Source organism: Cherax quadricarinatus, chromosome 12 (genome assembly GCF_038502225.1).
Source record: "Cherax quadricarinatus isolate ZL_2023a chromosome 12, ASM3850222v1, whole genome shotgun sequence".
In the NCBI taxonomy this organism is placed as follows: domain Eukaryota; kingdom Metazoa; phylum Arthropoda; class Malacostraca; order Decapoda; family Parastacidae; genus Cherax; species Cherax quadricarinatus.
This window is the reverse complement of record NC_091303.1, coordinates 36,207,832-36,231,411: the sequence shown is the minus strand read 5'-3', so window position 1 is coordinate 36,231,411 and position 23,580 is coordinate 36,207,832. Positions and strand designations below refer to the sequence as shown.

General features: G+C 40.4%; 1 protein-coding gene across 1 annotated transcript in view; it reads left to right on the top strand.

Moving 5' to 3' along the window:
- Window positions 1-21,081, top strand: part of MED7 (mediator complex subunit 7) — a 50,640-nt gene extending 29,559 nt beyond the window's left edge. The window contains exons 2-4 of the mRNA XM_053773711.2: window positions 13,366-13,570; window positions 13,683-13,940; window positions 20,613-21,081. Of these exons, the coding sequence (XP_053629686.1) occupies window positions 13,376-13,570; window positions 13,683-13,940; window positions 20,613-20,828 (669 nt within the window). The 5' untranslated portion in view covers window positions 13,366-13,375 and the 3' untranslated portion in view covers window positions 20,829-21,081. The remainder of the gene's footprint in view (window positions 1-13,365; window positions 13,571-13,682; window positions 13,941-20,612) is intronic.
- Window positions 21,082-23,580: the final 2,499 nt, after the last annotated feature.

Genomic DNA, 23,580 nt, shown 5'->3' with positions numbered 1-23,580 from the left:
ATATGGTTGTACGTATAGGGTTTGTTATACATCCTGGCCAGTTCGGCCGCACTTAAGCCACTTTCATATTGTTCAATGATGTTTTTCTTAAATTCAATTGTATTTCTCACCTTCTTTACCAAAGGCTTGGCACTAGGAGCTTTCTTTGGAGCCATGGTAGCTTATTTAGTACTTGCAAGCACTAAAATGAATGGAATATTATGAAATATTTCGTAGGAGCAAGTGAGGGGACCGTTGCTCACTGGTAAACAATGCCACACTGGCTGGGAAGGGAGGCCACCCCGGCTCACAGCGTGGGTATGCGTCCCGGATGAACTACCATTCGCGAGTCAATCTACGATTAGCAAGCACATGTTTATACGAAAATATCGCTATGATTTCTGAAATCTACGACTCTCGAGCCCTACGATTATCGAGGGACCACTGTATAACAAAAAAAAAAAAAAACGTAGATCAAAGCTTTTTTACACGCTTTCAAATTTAAAAAAAAAAAAAGATCTACTTTTTTTACATACAGTGGACCCTCAAGTTTCGGCAGCATCGAGTTTCGTGAAATTCGACCTTTGGCAAGTTTTTTTTTTTTTTTTTTTTTTTTTTTTTTTTTTTTTTTTTTTTTTTTTGGGAAAAATTTGGCCTTGAGTTTCATGATTAAACAAGTGTTTCGGCGACTGTCCGGTACCCGTCCACCCATCACCGTGCACACCAAGTCAGTCTCCCACGCCATTCACGCTCAGTGTGCCATTGTTTACCAACACGTGACCATCACCCCGCCGGTCCATACGTAATAATCCATTGTATTTTGTGATTACAACTGTTAAATAAGTCACCATGGGCCCAAGGAAAGCTAGTACAAGCCCTTTGGTAAAGAAAGCGAGGGACATGATTGAATTCAAGAAGGAAATCATTGAAAAATATGAGAGTGGAGTGCGTGTTACAAAGCTTGCCAGGATGTATGGCAAACCCCATGCAACCATCGCTGTGATCGTGGTGAAAGGAAAAAAATAGAGTGTGCTGTTTTTGCAAAAGGGGTGGATATGCTGACAAAAAGGAGATCACAAGTCCTCGAAGAAGTGGAGAGGTTATTGTTGGTGTGGATTACCGAAAAACAGTTAGCAGGAGACAGTGTTATGCAGTCGATAATATGTGAAAAGGCAAGGCAGTTGCATGACGATCTCGTAAAGAAAATACCTGCAACAAGTGGTGATGCTTGTAATTTTAATTAAGGCCAGCAAAGGTTGGTTTGAGAGATTTAAGAAGCATAGTGGCATTCACAGTGTGATAAGGCATGGTGAGGCTGCCAGTTCTGACAAAATTGCAGCTGAGAAGTTTGTACAGGAGTTCAAGGAGTGCTTAGACACTGGAGAATTCAAACCCCAACAAGTGTTTAATTGTGATGAAACAGGCCTCTTCTGGAAGAAAATGCCAAAGAGGACCTACAACATGCAGGAGGAAGCTGCACTCCCAGGACACAAGCCTATGAAGGATAGGCTTACTCTCATGTTTTGTAGTAATGCTAGTGGGGATTTTAAAGTGAAGCCTTTACTGGTGTATCACTCTGAAAATCCCAGAGTGTTCAAGAAATACAGTGTCGCCTAGAGTAATTTGTGTGTGATGTGGAAGGCTAACAGTAAGGCATGGGTCACAAGGGATATTTTCCTAGACTGGTTTAATGAAGTGTTTGGCCCCAGTGTGAAGAAATACCTCCTGGAAAATAAACTGTCACTCAAGTGCCTCCTGGTAATGGACAATGCTCCTGCTCATCCTCTAGACTTGGAAGAGCAAATAGTGGAGGAGTTTAGTTTCATCACAGTAAAGTTCTTGCCCCCTAATACCACTCCTCTCCTCCAGCCCATGGGCCAGCAGGTCATTTCAAACTTCAAAAAACTCTACACAAAAGCAGTGTTTCAAAAGTGCTTTGAAGTGACCTCAGACACTGAATTGACCCTAAGAGAGTTCTGGAAAGATCACTTTGATATCCTCCATTGCATAAACCTTATAGGTAAGTCTTGGGAGGGAGTGACTTCCAGGACTTTGAACTCTGCTTGGAGAAATTTGTGGCCAGATTGTGTAGAAGAGAGGGATTTTGAAGGGTTTGTGGCTGACCCTAAGGAGCCTATGCCAGTTGTGGAAACTATTGTGGCATTGGGGATGTCCCTGGGGTTGGAGGTGAGTGGTGAGGATGTGGAAGAGTTAGTGGAGGACCACAGGGAAGAGCTAACCACTGAGGAGCTGCAAGAGCTTCAGCTGGAAGAGCAACAGATCACAGCTTAGGAAACTGCTGCAGAGGAGGAGGAAGAGAGATGGAGGAAGGTGCCTTCTTCAAAGATTAAGGACATTTGTGCAAAGTGGACTGAAGTGCAAACATTTATGGATGAACTTCACCCTAACAAAGCTGTTGCAGGCCGTATTGGCAGCATGTACATTGACAGTGTTGTGTCCCACTTCAGACAAATCTTAAAGAAACGCCAGAAAGAGACCTCTCTGGACAGATATTTTGTGCGACAGGGGTCCAGTGACTCTCAAGTTGTTCCCAGTGGCATTAAAAGAAGAAGGGAAGTAACCCCAGATAAGGACTTCATACCTGAAGTCCTAATGGAAGGAGATTCTCCTTCCAAAAAATAGTGTACACCTTCCTCCTATCCCCTCCTCCCGTCTTCCATCCACGCAGAAGTCTTCAGTAAAGGTAAGTGTAATGTTATTATTTTTTTAAATGCATGTACTTGATTTCTGATTGTTTTCATTATGTAAATCTTTATTTAATTTGAAAAAAAAAAAAACATTTTATTTTAATATTTTTGGGTGTCTGGAACAGATTAATTTTATTTCCATTATTTCTTATGGGGAAAATGGTTTCGAGTTTCGTGAATTTCGACTTTCGGCAGGCTCTCTGGAACGGATTAATCACGAAACTCGGGGTCCACTGTACTTTCAAATGTTGAAAAAATGTAGATCTACGTTTGGACATTTTAAGGGTTAATGTAAGGCAAAAAGTGAGTAGCATTTACTGTAAGACGTTAGGTGTGGCAGCCATCCTGGCCACCCCCACCCACACATAATATACTACGACAATGCTTAAAGCTCCAAAGAGTGATGAAATGCATATACAGTACACTCATTACTTACCTTAAAATATTTGTAGTCTTAATGTAGGGTGAAAGGTGAAAAGTATTTATTTGTAGAAAGTTGTGTGGTAGTAGGGTAGTGTATTGAAGCCTGTCTGGCCACCCCACCCACTATGTAAATGAACAGACAATGTGTCTGGTTATGGTTTATAAACATTCACACAAACACCTTACATTGTGTACAAGTTGTCTCCACAGTGGTACAGTAGAATAAATAAAGACCAACACTTCCATTCTCATGTAATTTTTAGAAGGAATGATTCTATGACAAATTGTTATTACAAATTATTATTACAAATTATTATTACAAGTTATTATTATTACAAGTTATTATTATTACAAATTATTATTATAATAATCATAGAAGCACCAAACCCACAAGGGTCATGAATTGCTATATATAGAGTGAAGGCATACGGAAGGAATATTGATCTACAGTTATCCCCCAGTGTTTGACTAGAGAAAACGTAATTCTTCCGACACTCCTACAAAGCCGCTTTGTAAACAGATCTCATATTTATGTCAATTTTTATTCTATGGGTGTATGTATAATGTTTATATGCTATGTAACATGTTTCTTATATAATTTTGAAGAAAATATCATAGATGGATTAATGTAAAATAAGACATTTAATGTGCCCAAGAGAGATTATCATTACGTAGTATACATGTATTACTATGGCGTCATGAGCAGAGACTTAGTGATTTTAATGTGTACCTGCACACCAGCACAGTGTGTAAGTATATTTAGGTACAGGTACACATAAGCATAATTATCAGTGTACATATAACATACACAATAACTTTAAAACACTTGAAATTTGGAAAGTTTCCAGACATAATAGATATGCTCACAGAGAATGTATACAAACCGGGTGGGGCACGCCGTATTTGAAAGACCGATTTCCGTATAGCAAATTTTGGTCAAAATTTGAAATTGCCATATTAGCAGAATGCCATAAGGTGAAACACCGTAAAGCAGGGCCCTGCTGTATATAACGTTGAAAAAATATCATGGATGGATTAACGAAAACGGGTCTACTTTTTTATTTGTTGACCGATTACGTTCATTTTTGGTGTACTATTAGAAGCTTATATCAACCATGCTTTGATGAAGTTTCATAAAGATCGGCCAAAAACCAAATGAAAAAGGAAAAATTTACTAAAAATTACATTTGGCAGGGCGCTCCTACGAAGTATTACTTGGAAAAGTGGTTTTCACACATGCTGCTGATAGAACACCCTTCACTAACTAATTCTGTAATAAATCTTATTTATCTAAAAAAAATAGTTTATAAGTTGTATGACATTTAGGAAAATATTGGCCTTGTTTACCCACACAAGTCTGAAAATATTTGGGATACTTCAAAAATGCCAATGGCATTGTGTAGAGCAATCATTTTTTTTATTTTGTTGTGAAAATCAGGTCAATTCATTCATAAATAATGATGGATTACCCCCATATAGGTAAATAACTTACTACTGAGATAATGGCCGATACGCACGCCTGCCCAAGTATGCGGGGAAATATTTTTTTTCTCCAAAAAATTTGCTTTCTTTACACTTTTTCCATAACCTACGAGTGTTTATTACACTTTGCCATCGTCTACATTCGTTTTCTTTCATAATAGTGACGAGAGAACTAGTATAAGCCTTGTGGTGGGTTGTGTCCATAAAGTCCCTTTCCTCTCAGGTGTCATATTGTGCTAGATATTTGTTGGTGTACTTTTTTGTTTCTATGCTATTATATTGCCTTATGTAATGTTAGATCAATTGTGATAGGTAAATAAGCCTTATAATTGATATTAGCATAAGAAGAGAACATTTTGTTGGCTGCTGTGTACTGGCCGAGACAAAGTAATTTATGCCTTGTCAGCACTTATTCCCATTGGAGGTTCCTGATTGGTTCCCAGACATTCGCTCCACCCACTCTGCTATGATCTCAAATTGTGAATTTTTGTTATATTAGAAGGAAAAATGTAAGAAATTGATTAAAAAAACACAGAAATAAAAAATGCCATGTCAGCGCACATGCTACGCAAGGCGCTGTCACCATACATGTTATGAATGACTATAATTCCTTGTAGAAACATCGTATAATGATGATAATTATACCAGGGTGTTGCCAGAAAGTTCAGCTATTTTTTGGTATGATTAACTCATTTTTTTTTTTTTTTTTTTGCGCGCCGCATATGTCGCAAGCCACTTAACATAATATATGACATTTAATGTGCCTCAGAGTGATTATTATTGATTGCTATTATTATTATTATTATTATTATTATTATTATTATTATTATTATTATTATTTTTAATATGGTATCCTCAGGACATAAGACAAACTTACTGATTTTAATCCTTTCAGAGTCCCCAGGCCCTCTCCGAGACGTGTTCTCAGGGTCCCAAATTTAAAAAAAAAAAAATTCTTATGAAAAGATAGAGAATCTTTTCCCGATCATAATGACACCAAAAGTATGAAATTTGGTAGAAAACTTACGGAATTATGCTCTCACGAAGTTAGCGGTCTCAACGATGTTTATGCATTGGCGATTTTGCCCACTTTGAGCCCTATTTTCGGCCAATTCCAGTGACAAAAATCATAACTATTTTGCTCCATTTTTTCTACCGAATGAGTACAAGAAACCACCCATTTACTGATTTCAACTATTCAATAAAGTGGTCAGAATTTATCAATTTTGCCAATTTCACACAAATTTCAAAAGATGCCAGTTTCCGAATAGGGTCCAGAATAAACAAGAAAGACATTCCTGGCACTAAAATTACATGTTCTCTGTTCGTTAGTCACATCCCCAGGCCCCTCTTATATTTCTTTGGCTTTCCACTTTGAATTTTTATTCTTACAAAAAATAGAAGATTTACTGTTATGCAGACTACTGCATTAGTGTAGAAATGGTATAAATAATATCAGCACACTTGTGAAAGAATATTAGACTTACCAGTTGATGTGTATTGGGTGCTTGGCATGATTTGTTGACTTTTGAACTTTGGTAAAAATCAAACATTTCTGCTACTTTGAGCTCAATTTCAAGGTACTTTTCATTGTAAAACCAGTCAAAATCATCTCAATTTCTGTAATATGTCTTCCATTCTATAAAATGAGACCAGGAAAACTAGAATACAACAATAAATACCATAAAAAAATACAGTGCAAAGTCGCTGTTTTAATCCAAAAACACAAAGTTTTTTTTTTCATTACGCACTGTTTGCTGCAGGTTTTTTTTTTATACTGCGCACACTGACCACATAGACCCATTCTTTCATATGTAGGCCTACCAACTTTCTCTCACTAGATTTGAGGGCACTAGAATTTAGGCGCACTAGTACGTCGAAAACCCTGGTGCATAAGCCGTACTAGTATGGCCGAAACCCTGAAAGGGTTAATGTATACCTGCACACCAGCACAGTATGTAAGTTTACTTAGGTACAGGTACACACAAGTATAATTATCAGAGTACGTATATATAAAATATAAAATACAGTTGACCCCCGAGTTTTGGCAGCATCGACTTTTGTGAAATTCGACTTTCGGCAAGTTTTTTTCGGCAAAATTTGGCCTCAAGTTTCGTGATTAGACTCGTGATTCGGCGACCGTCCGGTACCTGTCCGCCCGTCACTGCACACACAAAGCCAGTCTCCCATGCCATTCATGCTCAGTGTGCCATTGTTTACCAACACGTGACCATCACCCTGCGGGTTCATACGTAATAATCCATTGTTTTTTGTCATTGCAACTGCTAAATAAGTCACCATGGGCCCAAGGAAAGCTAATGCAAGCCCTTTGGTAAAGAAAGCGAAGAACATGATCCAGAGGGATTTTGAAGGGTTTGAGGCAGACCCTGACCCTGCTGACCCTCTGCCTGTTGTGGAAGGTGTTGTGGCATTGGGCAAGTCCATGGGGTTGGAGGTGAGTGAAGGGGATGTGGAAGAGTTGGTAGAGGACCACAGGGAAGAGCTAACCACTGACGAACTGCAAGAGCTTCAACTGGAACAGCATCAGACCACAGCTGAGGAACTTGCTTCAGAGGAGGAGAAAAAGAGAGTGAAGGAAGTGCCTTCTTTGGTGATTAAGGACATGTGTTCAAAGTGGAATGAGCTGCAAAGTTTTGTTGAAAAGTATCACCCTGACCAAGCTGAAACAAGCCATATCTGCAACATGTTTAGTGACAAAACCTTGTCCCACATCAGGCAAATCATAAAGGAGTAAGGCCTGTTGTCTGAGTGAAGGCCGCTGGGAGAGTGAGGTAGAGGCAGGAGTGGGCAGGCTGGCATGCCCACCAAGAGGCCTGGCCTCTGGTGGAAACTATGGGAATTAGGCATATAGGCTCACTGGCTATATTTCGCTCGGCCACCTACCACATGGTCATCCATGACCATGACTGGCGGTAAAAAAAAACTCAGTCTCTCTCTCTCTCTCGCAGGAACAGAGCACAGAACACAAAATAAAAACATATATATACATATGGACATGGAAAAAAAAACTTCCTACAGAGAGGGAAGAAAAAACAGTTGGGGTGTGCTAAACATCGTGGTCAAAGGCAGTGAGTGTCGATGGGCATCACTGCACGCCTTCCTGCATCTGGACAGATACTGCAACACAGGAGACATCGCTGTGGCTGAGCTGTGACGTAACAGGGTACGGTCTCTTCCGGAATGGTGAAGCAGTCATCGTAGTAGTCGCTGCGGGTTTCACTCAACCTGGGGCACAGCCTGCTGGTGCCCTCGAGTGAGGCGTCATCAGTACTCGGCAACTGGGCAGGACTTCTTCTGGCAAGCGACTCAGGAGGACATTTCTTGACTGGTACTGTTGCTGGGGCTGTCACTGCTGGCGAGCGTGGAGCGAGTCATGGTAGAGATGACTCAGCGAAACATCTGGGAGTCGTAACAGCGTACACCATACTGCAATGAGCGAGCTAGAAGTCAAAGTGACATCATCTTTGTGCAGGAGCTCACTGAAGCTTGTGACACGAGACTGACACAACGCCTGCCAACAGGGCTAACTGTGGCTTGACGAGTGTCATTCTTTCGGCAGTTGGAGTTATAGCAGAGGTTAGTCTAAGCGTCCCCAGACTTGTTTCTCTACATATAACTGCACTCTGATGGTCTTGAGGTGAAGTGAAACAAATCTTGATGGGAATCTTAGCAGGTACGATTCTGCTATTACATCACGAGCAGCGAACAATAAGAGCTTTCTGTACAAGGGGCTCAAATGCTCAGGGCTGACTAATATCAGCTGTCTAACGTGCTGGTCACACCGGGTGACAAGTAACATGAGGTGCTACACAGTGGTCTAGACTCAAGATCACACAGGACACATGGAAACTGCACACACCTGCACTGTACATGCGGTACTACATGACTTACACTAGTAAATTACGCTTTTCTGTGCAAAAATCGACACTAAGCTATACACGAACTTTTGAGAACACTGACTGAGAGGAATTAATTAACACATGACATATATCTTCTCTCAATCTTCTCGACAATACTGAAATAATTACTAGAACACTTGATGTGACATCATGTGTTATCAGGCGTGATGTCGCAAGGTGACGTCAGCAGCATGGTGATGTCAGTAGACGTCTTGAGGTGACACCGTGAAGTTGGGCAGCATTGTGGGTGACATCATAAGGTGACGTCAGTGTGATGCGGCAGCAGACCACAGCATGTGGCCTAGGACGTCTGGCTTCGTAACCCACGTGGCTTGTAGATCCACATGGCAGCGCCGACACTCTGCGTGGCTTGCTGATCTACGTGGCTTGGTGATCCACGTGGCTTTGTGGTCCACTTGGCTTGGTGATCCACATGGCTTGGTGATCCATGTGGCTTCGTCCACACGTGGCTTAGTGATCCATGTGGCTTTGAGTGGCCTTGGGCACTCGCATACACAGCTCTGGCAATGAATTCACATGGAGAATTCCCAGGAAACACAGCATAGACAGTGAGTACATAGTGGTGGAGTGTGGTGGTAGGCGGGCGAGCACATGAGGCAAGGAACCCGGCCATTTCCTCTCCCACATACCCACTTGGAGAAACACCCACATTGGATGCTGAAATCACCACAAATTCACCTCTGACTTGCTGAAATAGCTGTACTGAGCTGAACAACAACAGCAGAACCACGCGCTGAACACGTGACTTAAACAGCATGGGATGCTGTAGTGTGGAGTCACAGGGATGCCATTTGCAATTCTCGAAGAAATTCGGTAAATTTCGGCCAAATCCTGCTTGTACCTGTGTCTGGATGCTGAAACGTGCAGACACGACATCAGGATAACTCGTTGAGAGACGGATGCTTCTTGTGTGGGGTGATGAAGTGAAGACGACTTCATCCCTCTTCCTTCCTCTCTTCGGGCAAACACACTTGCTGCGACCGCCACTTCCACCAATGTTTACAGGTTTATTGGTACTTCTTGTTGCGCAGGGAGTAATAATAAAGGCTTCGGAGGCCTCTTACTTTATTTGCAATGTCATGGGGTACACAAGCAGTGTGTTAAGTGCCCATGGCCCGGGAGGGCCATGCCCACGAGGGAGAGAGGAGTAAAGCCTGTTGTCTGAGTGAAGGCCACTGGGAGAGTGAGGTAGAAGCAGGGGTGGGCAGGCTGGCATGCCCGAGAGGCCTGGCCTCTGGTGGATACTTTTTTTGTTGTTTGTTGGATATGGGTATTGAATTTCAGGATACAGTGGACCCCCGCATAACGATGGCATCACATAGCGATTATTTCGCATACCGCTTACTTTAATTGCAAAAATTTTGCCTCACATACCGCTTAAAAACCCGCTTACCGATTTTCGTCCGAGACGCGTCCAATGTGCGGCCTGAGCCACGCTCACATGTTCCGCCGGTGGCATTGTTTACCAGCCAGCCTCCGCGGTAACATCCAAGCATACAATCGGAATATTTCGTATTATTACAGTGTTTTCGGTGCTTTTTCTGGAAAATAAGTGACCATGGGCCCCAAGAAAGCTTCTAGTGCCAACCCTACAGCAATAAGGGTGAGAATTACAATAGAGATGAAGAAAAAGATCATTGATAAGTATGAAAGTGGAGTGCATGTCTCCGAGCTGGCCAGGTTGTATAATAAACCCCAATCAACCATCGCTACTATTGGTGGTACAGCTGCTGCTGCTGCTGCACTGTCAGCTGCTGCTGCTGCTGCACTGTCAGCTGCTGCTGCTGCTGCACTGTCAGCTGCTGCTGCTGCTGCTGTAGCACCGTTGTTGGTGTGGCTTATTGAGAATACCAAGAAACAATTAACCCCAGAGGATTTGCCACCCAGGATAACCCAAAAAAGTCAGTGTCATCGAAGACTGTCTAACTTATTTCCATTGGGGTCCTTAATCTTGTCTCCCAGGATGCAACCCACACCAGTCGACTAACACCCAGGTGAACAGGGAAAAATGCCTGGAACTAGTGCTCATATTGGTGAATTTAAAGCCAGCAAAGGTTGGTTTGAGAGATTTAAGAATCGTAGTGGCATACACAGTGTGATAAGGCCTGTTCTGGAAGAAAATGCCAAACAGGACCTACAGTACTCAGGAGGAAAAGGCACTCCCAGGACACAGTGTCTCATCAGTCATTGCTGCATCTTCAATAAAGGTAAGTGTCATTTATTCTTCATTTAGTAGACTAGTACATACACAATATATACTGTGCATGTACTACTCTACTATTGTGCATGTATCCTTCTCTTTGTGTGTGGGAAAATGTATATTTCATGTGGTAAAATTTTTTTTTTCATACTTTTGGGTGTCTTGCACGGATTAATTTGATTTCCATTATTTCTTATGGGGAAAATTCATTCACATAGCGATTATTTCGCATAACAATTACCCCTCTTGCACGGATTAAAATCGTTAACCGGGGGTCCACTGTACTGTCAAGGTACAGGCCCAGGAATTTACCCTCATTATGTCTAGCAATAGGAGTGTTGTCAATTGTTACATTCAGCTGGGCAGCACCTGTTCTGTTCCCAAACAGAATGTAGAAGGTTTTGTTAGTATTAAGTGTAAGTTTATTAGCAGTCATCCAGGTCAATATTTTTACTAGTTCTTCGTTAACAATAGTGTTAAGTGAGGCAAGATTAGGGTGGGAGATGACATACATCATATCGTCAGCAAAGAGAATAGGCTCAGGGTGTTGTGAAACAGTATGTAGATCATTGATGTATAAGAGGAAGAACAGGGGACCAACGACATTTCCCTGTGGTACTCCAGTATCCAGTGGTCTTATTGATGAGGTTGTGTCCTTAATAGAGACTTATTGCTACCTGTTAGTTAGGTAGAATTTGAAATATGTAAGTGCGTGGCCTTTTATGCCATAATGCTCAAGTTTGTGGAGTAGGATGCTGTGGTCTACTGTATCAAATGCTTTCCTTAGGTCGATAAAGAGTCCTAATGGAAATTCATTTTTTCAAGTGCAGTGTAAAGCACCTTTTGTGCTTTTGTTTTTTCTGAAGCCAAATTGGCAGGGGTTGGGGATGCTTTGTGCTGTTATAAAGGAATATAATCTCCAGAGATACCCAATAACTTCCTGGTATCTTGCAATATATTACTGCCAGTGTACACAATTATATCCAAAACCAGACCACTTTTGCAATCACACAGTACAAATAACTTTATACCAAAGCGGTTCCTCTTGCTTAGTATATACTGTTTTAATTAACAACAGTCTACCTTTGAACAAAATCAAAGACTCATCAATAACAAGCTTCCTGAAGGGATAAAAATACATACAGCACTTTTGTTTCAGGTACATAACACATTCCTGATCTTATATAACCTGTCATTTCTGTCAGGCCTTGTTTTGTCTGAGAAGTGTAGCATACGTTGAAATTAGGTGGTCTGTCTACCAGTATGTGGTGACAGTGTGCTTATACACATGTGGCATAAGCATTATTGTGGCAAAGAACGGATACATCTAACCTACAGTTGTGTCCTTCCACTTGTGTTGGTGTGATCTTGGTGAAACAATTGTGTTTGCCATGGTGTATTCAAAGTATGTGTTAATTTGCCTGACAGTAATGTCCATCAGGGGTTCATTGAAGAATAACTGAAAGCATTCCAGTTCAGTGGCATTATTCTGAAATGTACACGATGGCTGTACGTATTTCACTTTGTGTTTCATCAAAGAGATGGGGATTGGGAACAAAATTGGCACCTTGCTGCTAATCCCAGATGTGGTCTGCTGGTGGGTACTAGATATTGACAGGTGGTTGTGGTTGTGCAGGTTGTGGGAGTATGGAGGTGGTTGAGGATGCCCTTTGTTGTGGCTGTGCTGAGTTAGCGGTGTGGGTAACAACATGGGCCGCTGCAGGTGCCACATAATACATGTCACCACCAGCACCACCACCACCTGCTGCTCCACGCACATTATCCATCCCCATTGTAACACTATCATCGTCATCTTCACTATTAGTTCATGGTGTAGGGCCACAGGATGTACTCCGAGATTTACTACTTCCCCTTGGAATGGCATATGGCACACTACCAGAATGCATGGTGCATCGTACATACTGCCACTTCACTGGAGAATGTTCCCCCTCACTGTCGCAACTCAGATTGCATTCAATAGCTTGGAAATCACTATCACTATCATTTTCACTGCTCACATTTGAGTCCTGTACATGGGGAAATAGTTTCCTCTTTTGCCCTGGCACAGGTGAACGTGAATGAGGCGGCCCAGCACCAGAGGTGGAAGGTTGTGGGTTGTCTGAGTTTTCATCACTAATTACATTATCTTGGGCACTGCTTTTGGTCACACCCTCCTCAAAACCATGAAATTTACCTTCACTGGCACTTCCATTGGTGTTAGAACTGTCACTTGGGAACAGAAGATTCCCAATTCGCTGAGGAGTAAGGAACTTCTTACTGCAAAACATGATGACCAAGGTGTACTGAAATGGCCTCCCCACAATGCACCACAGGGTCCCTGATTTTTTCATACTGTGTACACACATCACACAGACCCATTCTCTCACATGTGGGCCTACCAGCTTTCTCCCGCTTGATTTGAAGCCACTAGAATTTTGGCGTATTAATACGTCAAAAACTCTAGCTCGTAAGACGTATTTATACGACACTGACAGTCAAAGGGTTAACATTATAAGAAATATTTTCATATTAATAATCAGAGTATAGTATAATTTCATAATTTAATGAATTTAATGGTTGCATTTTAATAGGATGATTTTGAATGATGTGATTCATCATATGCCCATTTCAGAATACTGAAGATGGCATTACCAACAGAAACTGCCTCAACCTCAAGCTGGCCTCTGCCGCCCACACAGTATATTAATCTATATACAGATGAAAATATACGGAGAGGAAGAGCCCCAAAGCCACCACTTCCCATACACAATGACTATACAATGTTTGGTGTCCATTTTAATGCTGATGACACCATTATTAGACCTCTTGAGTCTCAGGTCAGTTTTAGCTGTCATATTTTGAATTTCATACTGTCTTTGCCTCTTGATTCAATAATATTCATAGTTAAAACTGTATAGATTTAAGGATTTAATGAATTCTGTCTTACAGGCAATTCGTCGGCTCTACCCACAAAACTTTGATCATCGTAGGGAGCTTAAGAAGCTTAACCACTCCATTCTGGTTAACTTTCTGGATCTTCTAGACATTCTTATAAAATGTCCTGATTCTACAAAACGTACAGACAAAATTGAGGATATCAACATTCTTTTCATCAACATGCATCACTTAATTAATGAATTCCGACCACATCAAGCACGTGAGACTGTTCGAGTGATGCTTGAGATGCAGAAACGGCAGAGACATCAGGTATGTTTTAAATATTTGAATGAATGAAAATCCAATGTTGTATGTAATTAAGTTTTTTGCAGACCCACCTATAAGCTTTCTGTTTCTCTATTTTTTTTTTTTCCAGGAAATCCTCTGTGAGGGAGGTGAACATGCTAAAAAAAAAAAAAATGATGCTCCTCTGTGTAAACCTACTGCTCTTGTGTTTTCCATATATGGTCTTGTATTTTTTCTGTATTGATTATGTACTTTCTCTTTCCATGAAACTGATTGACTACTAACTGCCAACCTTTATCACAGTACATCACTTTTTTGACATTTTTACAATCCATCATGCCCTCCATTTGTTCGGACCTTTGTCAAGAGTTTTTCATGTCCCACTGAAAGTGGTGAACATACAGTACCAGTTCCAAAGACTTGTTTTAATCCATTTTTTACTCAAGAAAATATTTGGCTTGTTTTAGTGGCCTCTAAAGAACAATACATAATAGTGTTTTAATGAAGTAAGGATGGGAAGAATTGTTGCCACCACTACCTGTGCTGTCTTTCTCATATTCTCCAATGTTTCACCCTCCACACATCTAAAATTTTCGGTTCGATTTTGTTATACACAGTCAGGAAAGAGTGGAATGTTTACTTGAATGAGACAGCATCACTTGTACACCACCACCACTCCTTGTCTCTCCCACAATTTTTCATCTCTTCTCTCTTTGCCACCATTACCACCCTCCATTGTACCATTGAATTGTCTGTAGAACTTCATTTGTTATGATATATGCATGAGAGGGATACAGTAATGTTTACTAGAAGAAGGTAGTTGGCAGAGTTTCACTGGTGGAGATAGCCATCACATTCAGACACACCTTGCTTCAGAGTTCATGAGTATTTTCTCAGACTTTTTTCCATTATTGCTGGGTCTCCAGAGCTGTTGTCTCATGAATACAGAGGTTTTACTGTATAATTCTAATTGACCAAAAATTGTCTTCCAGACACACAGCTATGGCTAGATTGGGTTCTTGGAATTCCTATCACATATTTATTTTCAGTTGTTTTCTACTATAGCTTTCTGACCAATAATATGTATGATGAATGTTAACTACAGATACAGTGCAGCTACAGTACTTAAAATAAAAGTAAAATGTTTCAGCTGATTCATATCATGCATTCTAAAATACTGTTCTGGCTGTATTTTTTTTTCTCCTTGTGTAGAATATCATTTCCATCCTCTTCCTTCTACACCTCCAGGACAGTACTTCACAATCCTCGCTAGTTTCTCTTTAAGGAAAAGGGGTATTCTCATGCTGTTGAAGGGCTCGTGATTCAATGAATTGGAATTACTTTCCACTTCCTCATATCTAGTCTACTATTCTTTAGGTGTTTGACCTTTTTTGGGTTTAGCATTTCTTTGTGATTTTTAATAATGCTGGCAATCCTTTTTCATTAATGCACCATATCTTGTTAGGGGAGTTAGTAGATGGGAAGCTGGAGGTATTGGGTAGATGGCGGGAATATTTTGAGGAACTTTTAAATGTCGATGAAGAAAGGGAGGCAGTAAATTCATGAACTGGCCAGGGAGGTATAACGTCTTTTAGAAGTGAAGAAGAGCAGGATGTGAGTGTGGGGAAGGTGCATGAGGCATTACGTAGGATGAAAGAGGGTAAAGCAGCTGGAACTGACGGGATCATGACAGAAATGTTAAAAACAGGGGGAGTTATAGTGTTGGAGTGGTTGGTATTTTTGTTAAATAATAGAATCATAGAATTGATGAGGGGAAAAGGGTGAGTGGTGCACTTAGGAGTCTGTGGAGACAAAGAACTTTGTCCTTGGAGGCAAAGAGAGGAATGTATGAGAGTATAGTTTTACCAACACTCTTATATGGGTGTGAAGCATGGGTGATGAATGTTGCAGCGAGGAGAAGGCTGGAGGCAGTGAAGATGTCATGTCTGAGGGCCATGTGTGGTGTGAATATAATGCAGAGAATTCGTAGTTTGGAAGTTAGGAGGAGGTGCGGGATTACCAAAACTGTTGTCCAGAGGGCTGAGGAAGGGTTGTTGAGGTGGTTCAGACATGTAGAGAGAATGGAGCGAAACAGAATGACTTTAAGAGTGTATCAGTCTGTAGTGGAAGGAAGGCAGGGTAGGGGTCGGCCTAGGAAAGGTTGGAGGGAGGGGGTAAAGGAGGTTTTGTGTGCGAGGGGCTTGGACTTCCAGCAGGCGTGCGTGAGCGTGTTTGATAGGAGTGAATGGAGACGAATGGTTTTTAATACTTGACATGCTGTTGGAGTGTGAGCGAAGTAACATTTATGAAGGGGTTCAGGGAAACCGGCAGGCTGGACTTGAGTCCTGGAGATGGGAAGTACAGTGCCTGCACTCTGAAGGAGGGGCGTTAATGTTGCAGTTTAAAAACTGTAGTGTAAAGCACCCTTCTGGCAAGACAGTAATGGAGTGAATGATGGTGAAAGTTTTTCTTTTTCGGGCCACCCTGCCTTGGTGGGAATCGGCCAGTGTGATAATAAAAATAATAAAAAAATTTATGAAAGAGGGGAAGGTACTTAGGGATTGGCAGAGAAGGAAGACAAGAGAGATTGTAAAAATTATTGGGGAATAAGTTTACTGAGTATACCAGGTAAATGTATGGTAGGGTTATTATTGAAAGAATTAGAGGTAAGACAGAGAGCAGGATTGCAGATGAGCGAGTAGGCTTTAGAATGGGTGGGGGATGTGTAGATTAGGCATTTACATTGAAGCATATATGTGAACGGTATTTATATAAAGGTAGGGAAGTTTTCATGGCATTTATGAATTTAGAAAAGGCATATGATAGAGTATAGGTAGTAGGTTGGTAGACAGCAACCGCCCAGGGAGGTACTATCGTCCTGCCAAGTGAATGTAAAACAAAAGCCTGTAATTGTTTTATATGATGCTGGTGTCCATTTTTCTGTCTCATAAACATGCAAGGTTTCAGGTATGTCTTGCTACTTCTACTTACACTTAGGTCACACTACACATACACGTACAAGCATATATATACACACCCCTCTGGGTTTTCTTCTATTTTCTTACTAGTTCTTGTTCTTGTTTATTTTCTCTTACCACCATGGGAAAGTGGAACAGAATTCTTCCTCTGTAAGCCATGCGTGTTGTAGGAGGCAACTAAAATGCCGGGAGCAAGGGGCTAGTAACCTCTTCTCCTGTATATATTACTAAATGTAAAAGGAGAAACTTTCGTTTTTCCTTTTGGGCCACCCCGCCTCGGTGGGATACGGCCAGTGTGTTGAAAGAAAGAAAGATATGATAGAGTGGATAGGGAAGCAATGTGGCAGATGTTGCAAGTACAGTGGACCCCGACTTACGATTAGCTCCCAACTCGAACAATTATGTAAGTGTATTTTTGTAAGTGCTTTTGTAAGTGTACTTTTGGGGGTCTGATACAGACTAATCTAATTTACAATATTCCTTAAGGAAGCAAATTCATTCAGTAAGGGCACCCGAACAGCCTTCTGGAACGAATTAATATCGTAAGTCGAGGGTCCACTGTATATGGAATAGGTAGTAAGCTACTAAATGCTGTAAAGATTTTTTATGAGAATAGTGAGGCTCAGGTTTGGGAGTGCAAGAGAAAGAAAGATTACTTCCCAGTAAAAGTAGGTATTAGACAGGGATGTGTAATGTCACCATGGTTGTTTTATATATTTATAGATGGGGTTGTAAAAGAAGTAAATGCTAGGGTGTTGAGGCGAGGGGTGGGATTAAATTATGGGGAATCAAATACAGAATTGGAATTGGCACAGTTTACCTTTTGCTGATGATATTGTGCTTCTGGGGGATTCTAAAAAAAAAGTTGCGAAGGTTAGTGGATGAGTTTGGGAGGGTGTGTAAAGGTAGAAAGTTGAAAGTGAATATAAATATGAGTAAGGTGATGAGGGTTATCACATTGGAGGGAAGGAGTATGGAAGAAGTGAATGTTTTCAGATATTTGGGAGTTGACTTGTCAGTGGATGGGTTTATGAAAGATGAAGTTAACCATAGAATTTATGAAGGAAAAAAGGTGAGTGGTGTGTTGAGGTATCTGTGGAGACAAAAAAAAAGTTATCCATGGAGTCAAAGAAGGGAATATACAAGAGTATAGTGGTACCAACACTCTTATATGGGTGTGAAGCTTGGGTTGTAAATGCTGCAACGAGGAGGCAGCTGGAGGCAGTGAAGATGTGTCTAAATATTATGCAGAGAATTCGTAGTGTGGAAGTTAGGAGGTGGTGTGGAGTTACTAAAAGTATTAGTCAGAGGGCTGAAGAGAGGCTGTTGAGGCGCTTTGGTCATTTAGAGAGAATGGAACAAAGTATAATGACTTGGAGAGTGTATAAATCTGTAGGGAAAGGAAGGCAGGGTAGGGGTTGTCCCCAATAAGGTTGGAGGGAGGAAGTAAAGGAGGTTTTGTGTGCAAGAGGCTTGGACTTCCAGCAAGCATGCGTGAGCATGTTAGATAGGAATGAATGGAGGCGACCTGATAAGCTGTTGGAGTGTCAGCAAATATTTTGTGAAGGGATTCGGGGAAACCAGTTAGCTGGACTTGAGTCCTGGATTTTTTTTTTTTTTTTTTATCACACTGGCCGATTCCCACCAAGGCAGGGTGGCCCGAAAAAGAAAAACTTTCACCATCATTCACTCCATCACTGTCTTGCCAGATGGGTGCTTTACACTACAGTTTTTAAACTGCAACATTAACACCCCTCCTTCAGAGTGCAGGCACTGTACTTCCCATCTCCAGGACTCAAGTCCGGCCTGCCGGTTTACCTGAACCCCTTCATAAATGTTACTTTGCTCACACTCCAACAGCACGTCAAGTATTAAAAACCATTTGTCTCCATTCACTCCTATCAAACACGCTCATGCATGCCTGCTGGAAGTCCAAGCCCCTCGCACACAAAACCTCCTTTACCCCCTCCCTCCAACCTTTCCTAGGCCGACCCCTACCCCGCCTTCCTTCCACTACAGACTGATACACTCTTGAAGTTATTCTGTTTCGCTCCATTCTCTCCACATGTCCGAACCACCTCAACAACCCTTCCTCAGCCCTCTGGACAACAGTTTTGGTAATCCCGCACCTCCTCCTAACTTCCAAACTACGAATTCTCTGCATTATATTCACACCACACATTGCTCTCAGACATGACATCTCCACTGCCTCCAGCCTTCTCCTCGCTGCAACATTCATCACCCATGCTTCACACCCATATAAGAGCGTTGGTAAAACTATACTCTTATACATTCCCCTCTTTGCCTCCAAGGACAAAGTTCTTTGTCTCCACAGACTCCTAAGTGCACCACTCACCCTTTTCCCCTCATCAATTCTATGATTTACCTCATCTTTCATAGACCCATCCGCTGACACGTCCACTCCCAAATATCTGAATACATTCACCTCCTCCATACTCTCTCCCTCCAATCTGATATCCAATCTTTCATCACCTAATCTTTTTGTTATCCTCATAACCTTACTCTTTCCTGTATTCTTTATTTTTTTTTTTTTTTTCAACAAGTCGGTCGTCTCCCACCGAGGCAGGGTGACCCAAAAAAAAAAAGAAAGAAAATCCCCAAAAAGAAAATACTTTCATCATCATTCAACACTTTCACCACACACACACATTATCACTGCTTTTGCAGAGGTGCTCAGAATACAACAGTTTAGAAGCATATATGTATAGAGATACACAACATATCCCTCCAAACTGCCAATATCCCAAACCCCTCCTTTAAAGTGCAGGCATTGTACTTCCCATTTCCAGGACTCAAGTCCGACTATATGAAAATAACCGGTTTCCCTGAATCCCTTCACTAATATTACCCTGCTCACACTCCAACAGATCGTCAGGTCCCAAGTATCATTCGTCTCCATTCACTCCTATCTAACACGCTCATGCACGCTTGCTAAATATTTCTCAGTTTCTTTCTTCCTCAAGAAGCTTGCACTGTGCTTGAAACATGATTCCCACTAAAACATGACTTGACATTTCTTTTCTTAGGCAGTCTTTGTTTTGTATGTTTATATGATCCTTCAGTCCATAGACAAAAGTAGCTTGGTTAAGTAGTAGAAACATGCTTGATTCTAAGCAGTTATCATTTTCATGTGTTGTGGCATTGGCCAACAATAAGAGATCTTCAACCTTATTTTCTTTCATCCAACATACTGTATCTACTTCATATTTAGTAATCTCTAATTATGGAAACAATCAGAAAAAAATTCCAGTGTGAGCCATGCAATGCAGGAGCTGTCGTAATTTACCAGGAGTTTAATCTAAGTAATTTTCTAATGCTCTAGGCCTGGCTACCTTTCTGACAACAGCACTTTTAACCTTATAGTTGCATCAGTGTTTTTATTGGTATGTTAGCACACTCCAAGATAAACAGTCGTTATTCTTACCCTATATCCTTGCATCATCATGTCTTTCAAGACTTGGTTAATATATATTTTATTGGTGTGGGTAATGTATTTTAACCTATTATATTTTTTTATTGTATGCTTGTGTACATAGCTTAAACTTGGAGGGGAGTGGTTAGTGTGCATGCAAGTGTGAATAATGTTATTGCATAGAGCGCTGGATAACTTTTTGATCCAAGCACTCTGTAAATTTTGAACACTTCTTCCGTCTGTTAATTGTGTAAATATTGTACAGTGTTATACAATTTTATACAGGTCGCAGAACGGTTAGAAAGACAAGAAGATGAAGTGAGTAGACTTGTTAGGGAAGCTTTGTCATCCTTGCCTGATAACTTAGACCTTGATTCAAAACTACTTGTGCCTTCCCTCGAGGAGCTTCAGTTAAGGCCAAAGAATGATACCAGCAGTGCTTCTGAAGATAAGTGCTCAAGCTTGGATAGACTTATGTGCAATATTGTTGATGCATTGTAGGAAAATGCAGATTATATATATTTATAAATTATTCTATAATGTGTTATTTTGAGGTAGAATTATGTTAAGTGCCACAAATCTAATAAAAAGTGATTTTGAGCTAAGTGATACATTTCATGACTAAATGTTTTTTGCAAGGTAATGTGAAAATTTCATACAGGAGTTTTGTAACTTTTATATGTGTATATTTCATGTTTATTGTGAAAAAATTGTATGTGGTTTAGTGAAGCAAATATTATAACAAGCATTCTTCTATGACTCTTTCATTTTTTTTTTTTTTTTTTTGAGAAATGCTGTTCTCATAAGAGCAATATCATTGATTCTATAGATTTTGTAGCACACAGGTTTTACTGGAAGATTGTATTTTTTTTTATACCACATATGACATATGTAAGTTGTTGTAATCAAAAGTCCTTTGTTGGCAGTATTTCTTTTTCGAGTTTGTTTATCTTTATCTATTTACAGCAATAATATGCAGTTAGTGTGATCAAGCTAATCTATATATTCTTTATAAAATTGATGAATAGTATGTTTGTAATTCTTGCTAATAATATTTTGATCAGTTTTAGGAGTTTCTTTGGATATCTCATGACCAGTTTAATTATCCAAGCTTATTATTATTATTATTCCTGCAACATTTATTATTTAAGGCAAAATATTTACATAAAGGAAAAGAAGATTCATGTAGACTTGAGCCAGCTGTAATAAATAAGAAAATTTTCCTAAAATCATGCTACTTTGTGATTTTTTTCAACAAGACAGTTTCTTGAGAGGGTGTAAGAACTTGGTACATACAGTACAATAGATGTTATTGAATACAGAATAAGTATACATATATAAAATATGAAATTTAAAATTGTCTCTCTATCCATATGTAATTTGCCTTTGTAATGGTATATATTATATATTTAGTATTTAATTCATAACCAGTGGTGTGTTCTGAAAAAAATACTGGGGTATGCAAATGACACAGTTACCATGAACTTTTTGATGAAGCTGAAGTGTGAATATTAATAAATATTTGTTTTTATTAATTCATTTAACTAATAAAAGAGGAAGTAATAATGCGGCACTATTTAATTTACCATTTTCAAATTACTTCTATGATATTTCTCATGAATTTTAAGCAAAATGATCAGTAATTTTGGTGTAAAATTTTGGCTTGCCCAAATCTTTGTTGCTCATATCTTTAGCTAAATGAATTCTAGTTGGTGATGAGAAGAAATGTGTTAAGGGGAAAATTCCAGCATCAGAATACTTTTCACAGCATACTAGACTGATCTGAATCCTCTTTATATGGATTTGGGAAAATAGTTGGCTTTTTTCTTTCAACATACCAGCTGTATCCCACTGAGGTGGGGTGGCCCAAAAGGAAAAACGAAAGTTTCTCCTTTTAAATTTAGTAATATATACAGGAGAAGGGGCTACTAGCCTATTGCTCCCAGCATTTTAGTCGCTTCTTACGACACACATGGCTTTGGGAGGAAGAATTCTGTTCCACTTCCCCATGGATAATAGTTGGTTATATAATTTAAATTAATACTGTTCATCAGATGGCATTGTGCTTTTGGGAGATTCTCAAGAGAAGTTAGAGATTGGTGGATTAATTTGGGAGGGTGTGTAATAGAAGGAAATTGAAAGTAAACATAGGAAAGAGCAAGGTGATGAGGATAAAAAGTTTTAGTAATGAAAGATTGGAGGAAGGGAGTATGGCAGAAGTTAATGTATTCAGATATTTGGGAGTTTATTTGTCAGACGAAGTGAACCATAGAACTGACGAGAGAAAAAAAGGTGAGTGATGCACTGAGGATTCTGTGGAGAAAAAGAACATTATCCATGGAAACAAAGAGAGGGGAATGTATGAGTGTAGTGGTACCAACGCTCTTATATGGTTGTGAAGCATGGGTGGTGAATGTTGCAAGAAGGAGAAGGCTGGGGCAGTGCAAATGTTGTGTTTGAGGGCAATGTGTTGTGTGAATATTATTCCCTCTCAGCCTTATGCCTTCTCAGCCCTCCAGAGGGCTGAGAAGGGGTTGTTGAGGTGCTTCAGACATTTGGAGAAGATGAAACAAAATTGAATTACTTGGAGAGCATAGGGGTTTTCCTTGGAAAGGTTGGTGGGAGGGGGTAAAGGAGGTTTTGTTTGCGAGGGGTTCAGACTTCCAGCAAGTGTACTTGAGTGTGTTAGGTAGGAGCGAGTGGAGGCAAATGGTGTTCATGACTTGACATGCTGTTGAAGTGTAAGCAAAGTAGCATAAAAGGATTCAGGGAAACTGGTTAGCTGGACTTGAGTCCTGGAAGTGGAAAGTACAGTGACTGCACTCTGAAGGAGGGGTGGAGATGTGTTGCAGTTTTTGAACTGTAGTGCTGGCATACCTCTAGCAAGACTGATGGCATGGATGGTAAGAGTTTCTTCTTTTTCGGGTCACCCTGCCTCGGTGAGAAGCAGCCAATGTGTTAATAAAAAAAATATTCATCTTATGTCTGGCATACATCATTTTACCCTGGAAGAGGGCAGAATGTTGCATATTCACAAGAAAGATTTTTAAGCAGCAAACTCTGCTGTCTTTCACATTTCCAAAGACTGGACTCCTATTACACTAGGTTTTTTTCTTTTTGTTCAACACACCGGCCATATCCTACTGAGGCAGGGTGCCCTAGAAAGAAAAATAAAAGTTCTTTTTTTTAAATTTAGTAATTTATACAGGAGAAGGGGTTACTAGCCCCTTGCTTCCGGCATCTTAATCGCCTC